Source organism: Barbus barbus (genome assembly GCF_936440315.1).
Source record: "Barbus barbus genome assembly, chromosome: 20".
Taxonomy (NCBI): domain Eukaryota; kingdom Metazoa; phylum Chordata; class Actinopteri; order Cypriniformes; family Cyprinidae; genus Barbus; species Barbus barbus.
Genome location: NC_136748.1, coordinates 4390333 through 4408809, shown reverse-complemented (window position 1 = coordinate 4408809; position 18477 = coordinate 4390333). Strand labels below are relative to the sequence as shown.

The 18477-nt window shown below is 35.8% G+C and overlaps 1 protein-coding gene across 1 annotated transcript in view; it reads right to left on the bottom strand.

The window, feature by feature from the left end:
- Positions 1-14014, bottom strand: part of LOC306886601 (polypeptide N-acetylgalactosaminyltransferase 16-like) — a 62263-nt gene extending 48249 nt beyond the window's left edge. The window contains exons 1-4 of the mRNA XM_079443856.1: positions 13706-14014; positions 6286-6467; positions 6009-6107; positions 2848-2915 (exon numbers count right to left, since the gene is read on the bottom strand). Coding sequence (XP_079299982.1) covers positions 2848-2915; positions 6009-6107; positions 6286-6467; positions 13706-13882 — 526 coding nt within the window. The 5' untranslated portion in view covers positions 13883-14014. The remainder of the gene's footprint in view (positions 1-2847; positions 2916-6008; positions 6108-6285; positions 6468-13705) is intronic.
- Positions 14015-18477: the final 4463 nt, after the last annotated feature.

Here is an 18477-nt window from a genome sequence, read left to right as displayed (position 1 = left end):
AGTATTTTACTAAAATTACATTTAATGTCCCAAACTATTATAGTTTTCCAAGTTTAATTGTAATATTTGTATAGTATTTTACTGTTATAATTACTTTTTATAGTGTCCATGAAATATGTTTGGCTTTTATTTTTCCTAAATTATGTCTTGTTTATTTTAGTTTCTCTGGATTTTATATTTTGTGATTTAATGTGATTAATTTTATTATCTGTGGTGATGAAATGAAAGCATAAAACTTTAACAATTTAATGAATCTTCTAAAATGTAATAAAAAATTCAATTGAAATCCTTTAAATGATTCCTTTAATTCTTTAGCAATACGGAGTGCACAATTTTTCTCTTTAAATTTAAAATGACTGTTTATAAACATGGACAGAAATATTGCATGATATTCCATAAAGTTATAACCAAACTTTTATTTGGCAGGTTGTAGTGAAGATCTTGGAGTTTTGACATAAAGACGATACCGATAAATACCAAATGGTCGAGCAACCTCCACTGGACCACTTGATATGGACTGACCCAACAGTGAGAAATGATTTGCACGCTTGAGTTTATCACTCTTAAATTAAGACATTTAACTTTAAATATAAGCAGTAGCAACAGCACAAAAAGCCACTGAGATACAGTGAGAGAAAATAAGAAATCTGCCAAGTGTTTGTCCAAACACTGAGCCGGTCACATGGTCCTGCTGATGAAAGCAGAGATCAGGTGTGTGATTAAGACGAGTGTAAACAGGATTTAAAGGTGCAGTGGAAATCCTGCTTTACCCTTCAGAACACCGAAGCTCATCAGCTGTTGTAAACCCTGTCAGGACCGCAGCGAGCTGGCACGTCTAGCGCTAATTATTGCTGTACACTCATTCACAGTCCAAAAGTTGCTTTGTATGTATGATATTTTTTATTTAAATTGCAAATACCTTGTTCACAGATTCACCAGGCTCAATACTTTAAAACAAGGTTTGATTCAAATATGAGAATTTTGATTCAAATGCCATAGGTTGGAGTATTGACTAAATGCTTGTAATTAATTAAATAATAAAAATGTAAAATCAAAACAAACAAAACTAAAGAAAAAGAGGTAACACTTTAATTTAGGGAACAATTCTCACTATACTATACTGGCTGTTTATTAGTACTTATAAAACACATATTTATGCCTTATTCTGCATGACTTTACTTTAGATCCCTTAATTCTACTACATACCTAAACTTAACAACTACCTTACTAACTATTAATAAGCAGATAATTCATTAGCAGGTTGTTTTGAAGCATAATTTGATAATAGTTAGTTTAATAGTGAGAACTGGTCCCCAAATTAAAGCGTGACCAAAAAAGATGAAATATTTTATTTATTTACCTGCTTGTAATGTGACTATTTACCAACATCAGAGAACCGTGAACAAATATAATTCAGTGGGAACTGAATCTAATATTTTCAGACACATACTGTAATTTCATGTTAATTGCAATGAAATATTTCATATTTTAAATTTATATCACATGCAATTAGTTGAACCTAAGATTGTATTTTTTATTAGATTTTTTTGGACACTAAAGTAGGACATATCTAATTTCATAATTACTATCATTGAAATATCGTTAAAGTGCACTGCAAAATGTACTGACAAGCATTTATTGTAAACTGTGATTATGCAAATGTATTGTCTGTTAATAATCTGCAAGTGATTATTTTAGGTCAAAAATATTTGGGAATCCCTGAGCTGATATCATAAACTACAAATATACAATAATTGTATTATTATTATTATTAATATAGGTTCATTTCCATTAACCTATTAACAATATTTTACATTTTAAGATGCATAAAATATGAATTAACTTGAATTAACAAATATTTATAAATTAACGTTTTTGATATATATATATATTTTTTATTGCATTTGTGTCAGGCCATTTTAGTCAGTAATTAAATCATTCAGATCAACAATAAATCAAGCATAGCATCACACATAATACCTGGCGTGTGTTGTAGTTTATTCAGCAACAAACTGAAAGCTCATTTAAATGATTGCGGGAGCTTTCCATTCAGCTGACAGCCCCGAGTAAAGTCCATCCAGCACTGAATATTTCACTGATAACAATATAGCTCAAGATACTGACTATATGAGCCTGACTACAGCAGAACTTCGTTCCATGAACTTTACATGAACTATCTTTGAAGTAAACGCACAGCTTCTTATCTTTGGCCATATCTGAGGCTAGAGGATCTTTTCAGTTTTTTTAAGTCCAGTTGTATTTAAAGGATGGCTTAGTGCAAATGGAAGCAGATGTTTTTCAGATGTTTAAAAAAGCATGCAGTAATAACAACAACATATTCTAGATTTTAACTGGCTCGTAAAGAGTCTTCCAGCATTTTAAGTTCAGAAACCTGAAATGAATGAGACTTGAACCCTTGAAGCACCTTTGGCAGTAGAACAGTCTTATCATTGTCAGCATGAGAAGTGTGTGTGTGTGTGTGTGTGTGTTTTGTGATGTGCATGTGTGTTCCATGCCAAAAGAAGGAGAGTGTAAAGCTCCGCCTGAGACCAACACATGATCTCTGTAAAGGAAAATTCACGTCTCTCTTTAGCGCTCCACAGCATTAATCACAGCAGAGCTACATGTCTGATTGTGCCGTTTGTTTCCTCACCGTGGCAACAGCAGGGCCGGGCTCAGTCTTGGCTCACTGATGTACAGAGAATGAGCAATATTTACAAAGACCTCCAGAGCTAAAGGTCAAATATGAGCACATACACACGCAGGAAACACTTTGTCATCATTCACTGCTTTCATATGTGAGTGTGTGTGTGCTCTTGTGCTGTAATGATGTGAAGCTCTACTTACGGTCAGAGCTAAAGTCGTCCACAAGAACAATTTCCTGTATCAAGTGAGGAGGACTTCTCATCAGTACACTGAAACAAAAACAACAGAGATAAAGCTAAGGTATTATATCTTCAACAGCTTTATTAAGTGAAGAGAATGTGTGGTAAAAAAAATAAAAATAAAAAATAAAAATATATATATATATACAGTCATGGCCAAAAATATCGGCACCCTTGGTAAATATGATCAAAGGTGTCCAAAGTGTATTTGATATGATGATATTTCCCTCCATTTTAAATTCTTAGAATTTAAAGGTTAGATTTTTGTGAATTTTTAAATAAAAGATTAAAAGGATTAACAATTTAGATTAATTTTCACAGCCTTCTTTGATCATATTTACCAAGGGTGCTGATGTTTTTGGAGCTCAATTCAGAAATTGTAATGATTTTTCATCATATTTAGGTTTGTTCAAATCACCTTTTTAATACTTTAAAGCAACTGAATTCATGATTTACAGAAATAATATATTTTTTAAAAAACTAATGTTTTTGGACACTTAATTGCATTTAAATGACAATGTAGTATGGTTTAAATTTATATTAAATACCATTTTTTTGACCCATAAGTAGGACCTTAGTACATATTTGTGTACAACTTTTATTGTCTTTGAATTATGGTTAAACTGTACTGATGAATGCACTAACAAGCACTGATGTTAAACTAATATATATATATATATTTATATATTTATATATATATATATTTTCTACTGAAACTTGTATGTTATGTATTTCAATGTATTTGTAATGATTACACATTTGTAATGATGAAGTTCAATTTAGTACATTTAAAATATATTCACTTCAAATAACATACATTGTACTATAACAAGTATTTTGCATGTGCTTTATGTCAGTCAACACATCAAAATAAGTGTACTTCTTTATAGCATTAATTATTTAAAATGTACTTCAAAGTAAACCTTTTAATTTGACATGATTATAAAGTGCACATTTTTTAAAATGTACTCTCTTTAAGTACACTTCAGTGGACTTTTATGTCATTACTTAATACATTATCTGCATGTAAAATATATTTCTGTCATGACAACTCTCGGAGGGTTCGGCATGGTGATGTACATGACAATGTTAATGTGTTTGGTCTTAGTGGAAGAGATCTGCTACGCTGCTGCTAACGAGACTTGCCACTGCCAATACATCCACAACATGCTGCTGTGAGCATGTAAGAAATACTGCTGCTGCACATATAACGTATATATGAATAACCCCCATATCTAGCATAAATGAATCCTTGTAGCCAATCTATACAGGTGGAGCTGGGGAAGGACACTATAAACTGCTACAGCAAGCACTAGCCAAGTATTTGAATGCTGAGCAGGGAGCTCATTGGCTGCGGAAGCAAAAAGAACCAATCAGCTGCGCCATGTGATGATGTCATTATGTCAGAGTCGGACTGCGCCATCTAGAGTTTCTTCACAGAACTTTTATGTTTTTTTAAGATTTGAAGTACACTACAAGTGCACATTGTGAACAATCTAGCGCATTTCATTTTCTCAAGGGACCTTGGCAGTCACATAGTAACACCTTGGAAACAGACAATAGAATTGTGGAAGCTCCACTTGTATTTTCTACAGAAAATGGTTTTAACCCTGTCATGTTGTTGCATGACCTGTTTTAGATTTAAACACAGATTTACTGCAACTTAATGTAAAAGTTTCAGTCTGAAACTTCATGACGTCCTCAACACATTTGACTTGAACATGGCCATGTAAAATACACTCTCACCACACTATCAGCCACAAACAGCACACTGTGACACTTAGGGCCAGATTTACTAAACAGGCTAAATTCGCATGAGACCACAAACCCATAAAAGCACAGTGGGGAGTGGAAAGTTCTGCGGGTGATCCACAAATTAAAAAGCACAAAAGCAGCCAGGTCATTTTCATAAAACCTACGCAATCTACCAAGAGCAGCGCAAACATGCAACAAGCAGAGCTGATGATAATCAGATGCGTGTTTTCTACTAATAACACAGCACAAGGTGGGTTAGGACATGCTTTTTTGCACGTTAAATAATGGTGCAAATACCAGTACCTTAGTAAATCACCTAGCAAGATTTATTTGAATACTCTCCTCCTTTTGTGTCTGAAAACAGAAAACTCCTACAAATGCATATCCATTAAAGCCAGCTGCAAAAAAGACTGTGTCTGTGCCTTTTCAACACTTATGTTTCTCTGCGCATCTTCAGTTTTTTAACACCAAGAGAGGGTTTGCGCTGGCTCAAGCTCTTAGTAAATCGGGCCCTTAAACTGTCATTTCTGATGTACTACGTACAGAGTCAATTTGAGCTACATTGAAAATTGTAACCAAAAAATGGAAACGGCTTGTTTGGACTACAAAGTTGTTTTCTTGTGTTTGTGACATCACAAAGTGGCCCGAATATCGAATGGTTGGGGGGTTGGGACTACGCTTGGTTGAGCACTGCACGTTTCAAAATCTAAACTCGGTGCGGGTGTTTTTATATCACTGTATTTCTGATGGAAACGACTGTCTTCAGAAAATTTTGTTTGTCATTTTCATTTCATCTTGCATATAATGTCTGATAAAGCAGCGTTTGTGAGCGGAGCTCTGCTTTGTGTACAGCGTTACCGGAGAAACCTCTATCGCTCCCGCTCCAACAGCGCCTCCTGCTGGCAGAGAATTAATTTGCATATATATGCGGCCACAAATAGTGTAAATCTGTGGGACTATGGTATAAATAAATTCAACTGTATAACAGTTTCACTGCAATTCATGTTATAATGTTAGAATTAAAGAACAATAAACCTAATACATATTACCATTGCACTTATCTGTACGTGCAGTTATGTTTAAGCTGTTGTTGACATCCCATCTAAAACGTGATTTGGCCAAAAAAACAACAACAACAATAACGTTACCACAAAGGTTCTGTGCGATCCTCAATATTGATATGGCAATATAGATGAACTTGCTGTTTTAGCAAGGGGGAGGGCAGTACTGAAACGCCGTTCGCCAATCACAACGCACAGGGACAGCTAACCAATCATAACACATTTCATTTTTTGGAAGGCAGGCCTTCCTCAAACCCAGAACTAATTTTGAAAAACTCTGGAAAACTAGTGCAGTGTAGGCTGTTACCTTTTAATAGTGCGCAGCAGGGTGGAGCGCGCCTCATTGTGAAAAGTGATGATGATGCTGGTGGGTGGCAGGTCAGGGTCAAAGGTCATGGAGGCACATCTGTGAATGCAGCAAACACACACAGGGCGAGTCAGGGCTTTCTTTGTCATGGCTGAGCAGTGAGCACACTATGGAAGGACAATATTAAATCTACAGTAGATCAGCAGAAAGGGATTTACACATGGTGAAATATGTTAAACAGAACTGAAAGTACTACACTACTAAATGACTATCTTACCGATAGTGGCGTGTGTCTCTGATGGCGCGTTCGCTGCCGAGACGGTTGCTCTCCTGCAGGTTAAACGCATGCTCCCTGTACGGATCCTCACCTGCTTTCAGCTGCTTGCTGGATAGAAAAGCCTTTTCATCAAACTGGCCCAAGAGCTGACCCTGCTGCTCCAGCTTTGGTGCATGAGTTACCTGACAGACACACACACACACACACACACATGCTGGGTTATCCACTGGTGATGCCAATAAATAAATGTCTCTTGCAGAGCCTCAACACTGCTCACTGAGATTAAATATTAGACTATAATAATTCAAAATAATTGTAATCATATGTGACCCTGGACCACAAAACCAGTCACGAGTGTACATTTTTTGAAATTGAGATTTATACATCGTCTGAAAGCTGAATAAATAAGCTTCCCATTGATTGTTAGGATCGGGCAATATTTAGTCGAGGTACAACTATTTGAAAATCTGTAAAAAATAATCAAAATATTGAGAAAATCTTCTTTAAAGTTGTCCAAATGAGGTTCTTAGCAATGCAAGTTTTGATATATTTACAGTAGGAAATTTACTAAATATCTTCATGCATTTTGGCATAAATAAAAATGTATAATTCTGACCCATACAATGTATTTTTGGCTATTGCTACAAATATATACCCCAGCGACTTAAGACTGGTTTTGTGCTCCAGGGTCACATATTATTAACGCTGTAATTAAGACTGACATATGAAAAATAATAGTCAGTGGAATCGATTTTTAAATGGAACCATTTATTGAACATTTAGACAAAATGTAAAAGAAAATCTAACAAAAGTTTGCATATGCGTTTTTTTTTTACCATATCAGGCTTTATGGCTTATACAATATACAGTATAGTACAGCTATATATAGAGAAAAAAGCTTGATTTTATTCAGAGTATTGTGGATACTTAGATAAAATGATATAAATATCAGTAATCACTCTATATCTCCAATAATATGTCTTAATAAGATGATATTTAAATGCTTAGTTTGATGATGAAAACATATGCAGTACAATACAATGATTATTAAGAGATGATCAGAGAAATGATGTCTGGATAATCAAGTAAAGCGAAGCTGCTTCAGTAAGTGTTCATCTTGAAATATTACTAACAATATCCAATATCCAGAGTTATTATTTATTTACATGAAGCACAAGCTGAAGGTGGATGTTTGTAAAATTACACTAAAAGACCTTTTACTTGCTAATAAAGTCTAAACTTTCAATCAGACAACAGAAGACGTAGTAGATTCTGTACAACAGGTTTTTCAGCAAAGTTTTGATCATGTCAGTCATTTAGAGGCATTGGGAATTTGTACATCAGATATAATACGGTTAGGCTTTATCGGGTTAATGGTGTTTTAGTAGGCAAGAATCAGAGTTACTATCGCTCAAGCCTAGAGCTGGGGATTATCAAAGATTAATAAATACTGTAACAAATATATTGCTCATTGTTAGTTAAAGCATTAGCTTACATTAACTAATGGGACCTCATTGTACATTTTCCTAAGTTGTGTCAATGGAAAAACACAACTTTACAATGTTCTGTATTTTCTCAGTCTGATTTGTGTATAGAAGTTGTGCTCTATGAGAAATGCTTCATCACATGATACTCAAAGACATTAAAATTCCACACACAGACCTCAGTGCTGGACACATGAACCATGACAGTTTGAGTAGAGGAACAAACACATCTTTACAATACGCTACTATGACAACAAAGTCAAGAGCATAAAATTAGAAAACAAACAATGCAACCATTTTCATAATTCATGCACTGGTGCATGCTGGGAAGAGGCAAACTGGGCCACAACACCATTTTTCAGTGCACTGTAACAAATGTTCTTAGATCGAGTAACTAGAGCTGAACAACATAAACAAAGACTTGCTTGGTTATTTTTTAGTGGTTTGTTATTCTGAAAGGGATGGTTCACCTAAAAATCTAAATTCAATCATTGCATTCATCGTGTGGTCCCATATTAGAAAAACACCAGGGTGAGTAAATGCATCTCAATACAGTTTTTTAATAATTTGTTTTATAGTAGTCCACGATTCAAACTTGGTTAATTGGATTGATGCATAGCTTCTAGTTAAAATAGGTATTAAGTATTAAAACAAGTAATCAAGTACTAAACATTTGTTGTAATGATCAAATCATGCAATTTGTTGATTAGCGGTGTGCTTTTAGTAATAAAATGAGTGAAAAAATCTACATTTTTAAAATGTACATATCACAATACCTTTTGTTTAATTTATGAAATATGAAAAATTATGATCTCCTACAAAAAATGTTGTCTTTTTCTTTGTTGTTTTTCAAAGTGTTGATTTTGGGCAGATTACATGGAAACCAACCGGGGGTTAATTTAACCCCTAACACAACTGATGTAACCAAAATTTGTACAGCCTTTCCAAAACACATGTAGGCCTATGTGTCAAAATTTCAAGACAAATGGTTTAGCCAGTGTTTCCAATCCAGGTAGAGATGACCTTTTGAAAGATGATAGAATCCTGACTGCATCTCTTGTAGGAAATATTTTTTAAGTTCCACAGTGTTCATATGGAGCTGAAAGAAGTGGAGACTCAAGCTGAGAGCTGGAGATACAGCGTGAAGAGAGAGCGACCTCACATCTCATATCTTACACTGACATCAGTATTTATCACTCTTTGATGGATGGACTTTCTGCATGATTTTTGTGAGATCTACACTTGCTTTTGCATAATTTGTCTCGACAGAAGCTAATCTGTTATGCCTGTAATGTTGCTTCTGCTTCAACATTAATTACTAATTATTTTATTTTTACTATTTATTTTTTTAGTAATGTCTCAGAATTGTGAGACAAAAAACTTGCAGTTACCTCTTTTATTCAGTGGCAGACACAAGCTTATATAAACCGTAGTCACCCTACAACAGATGCAAGATGCAAACATTGCAGCAGACATATAATGAGACTGCGTCACGGTCAGTGTTGTCACGTGTGCTTTAGTTTCCTCTGCTGAAGTTGGTAGCTTGTGCTTTTAGCACACACACACGCCTCAGGTGTGAATCTCCATCACCTCACAGATTGCTCTGCTCTGAAACTGCAGGTTGCTCTAAATCTCATGTTTAATTCCATCAGCAGCTCTGAACACAGCTGATGAGATGCATATGCCACTGGCTCTGACAGAACACATCTGCGCTGGATGCGAACAGATGCACAGCCCGATCAGCACAGCTTCAGCACACCGTCTATCGCTGTTATTCACGCTGATCAACAGCATTTTTCTGGAACGTTTGCTCTGTTCTTTGAGTGAGGTGATATATTACATTTCCTGCAAATAGCATGGTTTCGTCTGAAATATCATAATACATAATCATTCAGTAACTTCTATTTGCCTTCTTTTTCAATTGAATAATTTTTTGAATGACAAAGTACATTATCATAATGATTTAACAGATTTTTTAAAATACACAATGTATTATTATTATGCTATTTATTCATTTGTTTGTTTTAGCATGCACTTGATCATTTGAAAATATTATTGTATTGTGGCGCAGAGCTATTTTAGTGTCATTTAGTTATAATTACAGTTTATATTAATATTTTGAATACATCTTTTATTTTCTAATTTTTGTTTCAGTTTTAGTAATTTGATCCATTTTCTTCATTTTTATTAGTTCTATTAATATTTTTATAGTTTTCTTTAGTTTTTTAACGCATCAAGTTATACTAAATTAAAATGAGAAATGTAAAATTGATCAAATTAATACATTTTTTTATATAATTTATTTGATTTCAGTTACATTTTTTTTTTTATATTGAGAATTTTTTTTAAAAAGTATATCGTTTTAGTTTTAGGAAGCTTGATTTTGTAGAAAGAATTGAATATGCTCAATAATTTGCTTTATTGTATAATAATAGCAAACAAACTCTCTCACCAATCAAGTCTTCGGTCGAGTCGAGTCCGAGTAACATCTCTGAAACGAGACATCTGGTTTGTGTTGTGTGTGTCTAAGCTGTTGGCTGTTTACATGCATCAAATGGACGAGTACATCAAAATCAAACCAGGCCATTAGCAGAACGCCACTAATATAATCAGTTTGCGCTTGAGAGCAACATGTAAATGAGTCTGGGAAAACTTTGCAAATATTGCTCACTCCGTTTTGCATAAAAGGCACATCTAATAAATCCATTGCAGAGATTTGTGCATCTGTAACTCTTCCTAAACAGATCCAAACAGAGCGCGAGAGAGAGATGCTTGTGCTGATATTTCAGTATTTGTTCCCCTCATAAAAGAATATTAGGCGAGACTGATACGCTGCAAAAGGCCTCAGTAAAGGCAGGATCTGCTATTGGCTCCGGGCAAATAAATAAATGCATTGTGCAACAATGCTCCTGAGACGCTGTCCATAAAAAGCCTGTGATAAAGCACCCAATTTATCTCTAAACACACAGACTATCCTTTACTTTCAGGACTTGTAATGCACTTCTGTCATTAATAGAGTGAAAGGGCTCATGGCAGAGCGGACAATCATTTCATCTTATTTTAAAGGCAGAGGCACAAATATGAGGGTAGATCAGATATCAAAGCAGGCTAATGGACAGCGGATTACACTGGAGCTAAAGTAGTATAATTACTATCAGTTACCAGCACTGCTGAATGCTCATTAGCAAGGCTCCAGTGTTTGAGCATCTTAAGATGATCAGCATTCAGTGACAGTAGCGTTAGCTCAGTAACTAAATCTATCATATAGCATGGCAGCAGTATGGGATGAAACCCTTTGTTCACTGACTATAGTACGGAAGCTTATTTCCACCATAAAAAATATTCTATCTCTTCTATACCTTAGTTCTATATCAAATAATTCTATATCTTGCAGTTCTGATATTATATCTCACAATTCTATATCTCAGTAGCGGAAGAAAAGTGAGATAAAAAAAGAAGAAGTTGTAATTACCTTGTTTCATGTGTTGTCCTGTGGCAGGAATGGACTTAATTAGTAAAGTTTTTTATTCTTTTTATGCTAAAAAAAAAATGTTACTACATTTTTTTTAAATGTAAGTGGTTGCAAACAATTTATTTTAGCTACATTTAAATAATAAAAAAAAATGTTAAAAGTTAGTTTATTTAAATGTAGCCAAAATATATTGATTGCAACCACTTACATTATTATATTTTTTTAGTAAATTCAATTAATAATTTTTTCAGTGTATATTAAAATATTTTATTATCAAAAAAGGGCTTCCTCAGTCAAAATAAAAGTTTGATGGTTTGATATTTGAAAATTAAGAAATTAAAAGAACCATACAAATTATTAGTATTGCAATTGCAATGTAGTACTGTAAAATAAAATTATTATTATCATTGTCACTACTACTATATTATTTTTCTTAAATACTCAATTTTTCATTTTACATTGAAATATAGTAATAATTCTGTTTATTAAGTAATTTTTATATTTTTATTTATTAATAATAACATTATTATTAATCATTCAAAATGTTTTTTTTTTTGTAAATATTGTATGAAAATATTTTCCATTAAATTTCAGCACATATCTGTACATCACAGTTGCTGTAATTAAACTGCATTAGCCAATATAAATAAATAGAATATATAATACAAATATATATCAGCTTTATATTAGCCCTCCAAGTCATTAAATGTGATAATATAGAGATCAGTGTTTGTGCAACTGGCCATTGAACATTTCATTTTTCCTAAAGGCTGGAAAACGCTACACGACTTTTAAAATCTGAACAGATTTTGAAACACTGGGCATCATACACTTACAGATTTTGTAAATAGTCACAGAAGAAAAACTAGCCATCATACACTACGCAGTTTTCTATGAAATCTGTCAACTCAAATCTGCAGACTGGCTGGTCAACTTCTCCAGACTGTAAATCGGGGAAAATCAGGGCAAAAGTCACATTCCAGCCTCCAGAATGATCTGTAACTATTATGAAATCAGTGCTAAAAGATAGATGTCTAGTTTTTTTTCTGCTCCAAGGCTCCAGGATAGCAGGTTTTGACCGAGAGCACTGTTGTGTTTTTGGCGCTTTATACAGACTGATGCTCTGTTGCCATGGAGCTCAGGACACAGTTCAGGGACGCCTCTCCTGATGTTTGATCTTCATTCGCTCACATGCACTGATTCTGTGACATTTCTGCATGCATAGAGTCATTTGAATAGAAATCATAATACTTTGCATATTACACGTTCTTTTTGCAAGCCAGCAGACGTCTGAGGAGTAAAAGCGGAGCGTTTGCACTCTACCTGATGAATGTGGAGTCAAACTGTGAGGAGCACAACAAACAACAAACAGCCGTGGAGCACAGATGACTCACAATCATTCCACTTTTGTCAATTTCACTTCTTGTTAATATGAATCTGAGATAAGCATTTGAAAACCAGTATATTAGAAGCAGATCTTTCAACAATATCAACAGCGGTTGTATCATCAGTCAGGTTGGGAAGTATTTTATCTGAATTAATTAATTACCCCATAAAGCCTACTGTATCAAATTTTTAAGGACTCTAAATGATCAACATGATCAAAACATTTGCTGAAAAACCTGTTGCACACAATCAACATATTTATAATATTTATATAGTTTTATGTCAGTATCTGCTATACTGTTATAAATACCAAATTACAGGCTATCAGAATTTCATCTTACTTTCTGGTCATATATTACGGTATATATACACATCTGCACCAAATTGCATATTTTTGCTTAGTTTGTACTTCTGAAGAAAACTGTTTTTTATTCTCCATATTCTCACTATATCATACAAGATGAGCCTGATGTGTCAAATATGATACTCAACAAGAAACATATGCAAACTCTTTTCATATATATTTTGTCTAAAGGTTCAATAAACTGTTTCATTTCAAAACTGCAGATTTTTCTGATTATTATTCCATGTGTCAGGCTATACAGGGTTGTTTTAACATTTTATGTTTAATTAAGTGATCTAAAATATCTAGTTTTTGGAATACTGGCATATATATATATATATATATATATATATATATATATATATATATATATATACTCATTAGAATATGAACTAGTACCAAATATGAAATGAAATCCCAGTGTGAATCCAGAACAAATGATAATTACATTTCTATTGGATTAGTTACTGATAAGAGAAAAGATTTATATTAGGTTAAATCCTAACAAAGGAAACATGGATCTCTATCTCTCTCACACACACACACACCTGCATCTGGATTAAGGAAAAGCCTCTTACATGCACCTGACATCACACTGATATACACACACACACACACACACACACACACACACACTCGCTTCATATAAACGCATGCACTTCAGCAGTAATCAGCATGCAGCCCGTCATCTTCATCATTATCATTATCATCATCATCATTATCATTATCACTCACGATCAGAGGAAGAGTGCGCTCCTCCAGCCTCCCGTGACTCTTCAGCTGTGAGCCCGAGGAGGATGAGGATGAGGAGGATGAGGAAGGTTTGCTGTCCTGCCACAGGTAATAGAAGGTGCCGAGGATCCAGGCCACGGTGAGGATGAGGATGGCGTTGGCCCGAATCCTGCGCATCATGAGCGGCTCTGAGCTCCGTGTGTAATGCGCTGTCGGTGATGATGATGATGATGAAGCCGTGCGCAGTGATCTCTCTCTCTCTCTCTCTCTCTCTCTCTCTCTCTCTCTCTCTCTCTCTCTCTGGAGCTGCGCTGATCTGAGAGCGGCTCTGTGGCGGGTTTCACTCAGGTCCTAGAGCCCGCCTGTTCTCCTCACACTGCTCTGTGATCATCAGCGCGACACTACAGTATTAAAAACAAACTGAAGTGTTGAGCATGATTTGAACAGTAAAATACTATAAATATGCTACAGTAAAAACCTGTTAATTGGTTAACAGTAAGTTTCTGTACTATATATATGGTGCATAACTGTGATTACATTTAATGTAATTTTACAGTAAAGTAGGCCTACTGTTAAAATCACGGTTTCTGGAGTGAAAAAAAACAAGTTATTGTATAATTTAGCTACAGTGAAAATTGACATTCCCAGAATTCTCTGCATGAAACTTTTCTTCATAGTTTTTTTCTTATCAGATATGTACATTAGGGTTTTATCTATGGATCCAATTTTATTAATGGATCCAAGATGGCGCCGCTGATGGCAGCTATTGTGCGTTGCTTTCCAGTGTTTGTACTGTTTTTGTTTTTCAAATACGATCAGTTTTATCAGGGATAACCTGCTGAACATTCGGCAGAACACACCACAAAATCTTTTACGGGATTTAGATTTTTCAGACGTTTTGCTGGACATTGTAGTTGGCGGAGCCGTAGCTCTGGTCAAATGCTACAGGAAGCGTCAGCTTCGTCAGCACGGATTTAGAACGGCGTTGCCTAGCATACATCTGGCAAATCTCCGCTCTCTACTCAACAAAACGGACAAACTCCTTCTGCTCTACCGGACAAACAAGGATTTCTCTAACTCTGTTGCCCTGTGTTTCATGGAAACCAGGCTAAATGGCAACATACCGGACAGCGTGATTCATCTGCCTAATTACCAGCTGATCAGAGCAGATCGCGACGTGGAATCAAGGGGGAAATCGAGCAGCGGAGGGACATGCTTTTACATCAATGAGAGGTGGTGTACAGATGTAACTGTGTTAAAGAAGATGTGCTGTTCAGATCTAGAAACGCTCTTCATTAACTGCAAGCCGTTCTATTCGCCGCGGGAGTTCTTCTCCTTCATTCCACCGCAAGCGCAAGTGAGCACAGCTTTACAGAAACTCGCTGATATGATCACAGAGAGTGAGCAACAACACCTGAACTCTGTTTTAATCATTCTCGGGGACTTTAATAAAGCAAAAACTGCCAAAATACAGACAGCACATCACATGTCCCACCAGAGAGTAATATACTGGATCACTGTTACACAGCGATAAAGGACTCATATCACTCTGTCCCACGAGCAGCTTTAGCACTTTCTGATCACTGTTTGGTTCATCTTATTCTGACCTACAGGCAGAAACTTAAATCTGCAAAGCCTGTGTTAAGATCTGTTAAAAGATGGACTAATGAAACAGAGCGGGATCTACGAGGCTGTTTCGACCTCACTGATTGGTCTGTATATGAAGCCGCTGCCATCGATCTGGTCGAGCTCACAGAGACTGTAACATCTTATATCAGTTTCTGTGAGGATATGTGCATTCCTACCAGGACTCATCTATTCAACAACAATGACAAACCATGGTTCACTGCCAAACTCAGACAGCTCCGTCAGGCCAAAGAAGATGCTTACAGAAAAGGGGATAAAGTCTTGTACAAACAGGCCAAATACACCCTGGAAAAGGAGATCAGAGCGGCAAAGAGGAATTATTCTGACAAGCCCAGGAAAAAATTATCTTCCAGTGATCCTGCTTCAGTGTGGATAGGAATGAAGGATATCACCAGTTACAAGACACCATCCCCCAGCACTCTGGAGAATCAACACCTGGCAGACGACTTGAACAAGTTCTTTTGTCGTTTTGAAGGACCATCCCACACCCGCCCTGAACACCTCTCCACACAACCATTAACACCTTCAGCAAACCCCCCTATCCCCCGCACCTACGATTCAAATCAGCGAAGAAGTTGTGTGCCAGGTCTTCAGGAAGAACAAAAGAAGGAAAGCACCAGGCCTGTCTAAAAATCTGTGCTGATCAGCTGGCCCCCATCTTCACACAGATCTTCAACAGATCACTGGAGCTGTGTGAAGTCCCCTCATGCTTCAAATGCTCCACCATCTTCCCTGTCCCAAAGAAACCCAAAATTACAGGACTTAATGTCTACAGACCAGTGGCTCTAAAATCTGTGGTCATGAAGTCATTTGAAAAACTGGTTTTGCCTTATCTGAAGGACATCACTGGACCCTTACTGGACCCCCTGCAGTTTGCCTACAGAGCAAACAGGTCTGTGGATGATGCAGTCAACATGGGACTTCACTTCATCCTGCAGCATCTGGACAGACCAGGGACTTATGTGAGGATCCTGTTTGTGGACTTCAGCGCCGCTTTTAACACCATCACCACGGAAACCCTTCAGAATAAACTAACTCAGCTCTCCGTCCCCACCTCCGTCTGTCAGTGGATCAACAGCTCCCTGACAGACAAACAGCAGCTAGTGAGGCCCTAACCCTTTTTTCCATCAAATGATTCATCAAGTGATTCAGATAAATGTGACTGACAACCCGAGAGTTCAAACTATCGTGACATACAAAATGACAATCAAACGACATTCACAACACAGTTTTGCATCCTGGTTGCCAAAATATCCAAAATGAAAATATTCTATTTAAATGATTTAGTCTTTATGTTATGGTAATTTTATGTTAAATTCTATGAATATACTGTACATTATCCTGTATAAAATGCATATTAATGACATCAACAAACAATAATACTTAACAGATCAGCAGTTCAAATAAAATTCACTAAAATTCAAGATTTGTTAAATTTTTCGATGAAATATTTTCACCAAGGCTGCATTTATGTGGCGAAAAATACAGTAAAAAATATTAATATAATATTATGAAAGATAATTACAATTTAAAATAGCTGTTTTCTATTTGAATGTATTTTAAAATGTAATTGATTCCTGTGATCAAAGCTGAATTTTCAGCAACATTAATCCAGTCTTCAGTACTTCCATCATGTAACAATACAGATTTCCTATTCTATTCTATTCTATTCTATTCTATTCTATTCTATTCTATTCTATTCTATTCTAAAGAACATCATTTCTCAAAGTTCTTTCCTCCAGCAGCTCATTAGTGTTTTGTTCTCCAGACTGAATGCATGCAGAGCTCATGCTGAAATTATGCCTTTTCCTTCATTAACCTAAATCCCTTCACTTTTACCAGAATTTCCGAATCTGAATCAGTGCAGGTTACAGGTTGTTGCACATCGGCAGGATCAAACCCCAAACAGCTGCTCTGGCAGTCCAAGACCCCTCTCTTTTCTCATATGAGATCATTCCAGCCCATCAACAGCTCTGATAATGCGCCACAGCTGTTTTCCAGACTAAATTAGCATCGCATAACGTTAGAAATAAGGCAAGAAAAGTAAAAAAAAAGAAAAAAAAATTGTCTCATCTAATATACTGATATCTGAGAAAAAATAGCCAGGCATTTGAGTCATGGAACCCTTTCAAAAAGGGATATACAGTACTAATGTCGAAAACGTGGAAAAACAATAAATTAAATCCATGGACGAATGATTCGATGCTTTTTTAAATTTAAGACTATCAGCTCCATTTGTAAGGATTTTTGTACACCAGCTCCATGAGCTCCAATACGGTGTATTTAAGCACAATTAATGCTGTATTACCCAATCACCATCAGGAACCAAAACTATCCGTTTAAAATGTTAGTATCTGCAAGATTACACTTTTACATGCAGGTGTACTATTGATTATTTCAGAGCAGATTTTGTGATGTTGTGGGTCCGCTGGAGCTCAGCTCTGTGCAGAAGGCCTCCTGAAATGTATTGATGAGTGTACCATCTGTGATTTTCTCCGCTCTTCTCCCACTCCTCGAGAAGCTGAAGGGATAAACAAGACCCACCTGATCCTGGAGTCTCCAGAATGCAGCAGATGAAGCTCCTAATCCCTCTCAGAGCCACAGCTGGCATTCACAAGCCTGCTGCCAAAAGCCTTGTTTCAGCGCACAAAGACCTCCTTTTCTTTCTTCTGCTGGCTCAAGTGTGCAGAAATTCCTGTCTTCTGTTTTTGAAAATTAAGCAACCACCTAGTTTTACAGTAAAAACTGAAATAATGCTAATTACTAAAATAATTTACCTCTATGATATACTGACAATCGCCATAAAACATAAAGAGAAAATCACATGATGAATCACATGATGTTCATCACATATAACTTCTCCACAAGCTGAAGTAAACACTAATGTATGGAAGGTGGTTGGTGTCATACAAGAAAATAATGCAATAAATATTACTTTATATTACACCACATGGTGTAATATAAAACCCAAATAACTAATGAGAAAAAGCTAACAAGAAACGGTTACTTCAGCGAAAGACCATAAAATGTGAGGTATCACACAGGGAATTCTGGGAATGTCAATTAACCATTAAGCAGTTAACAGGTTTTTAATGTAGCATTTTTAACAGTGTTTTACTGTCCAAATT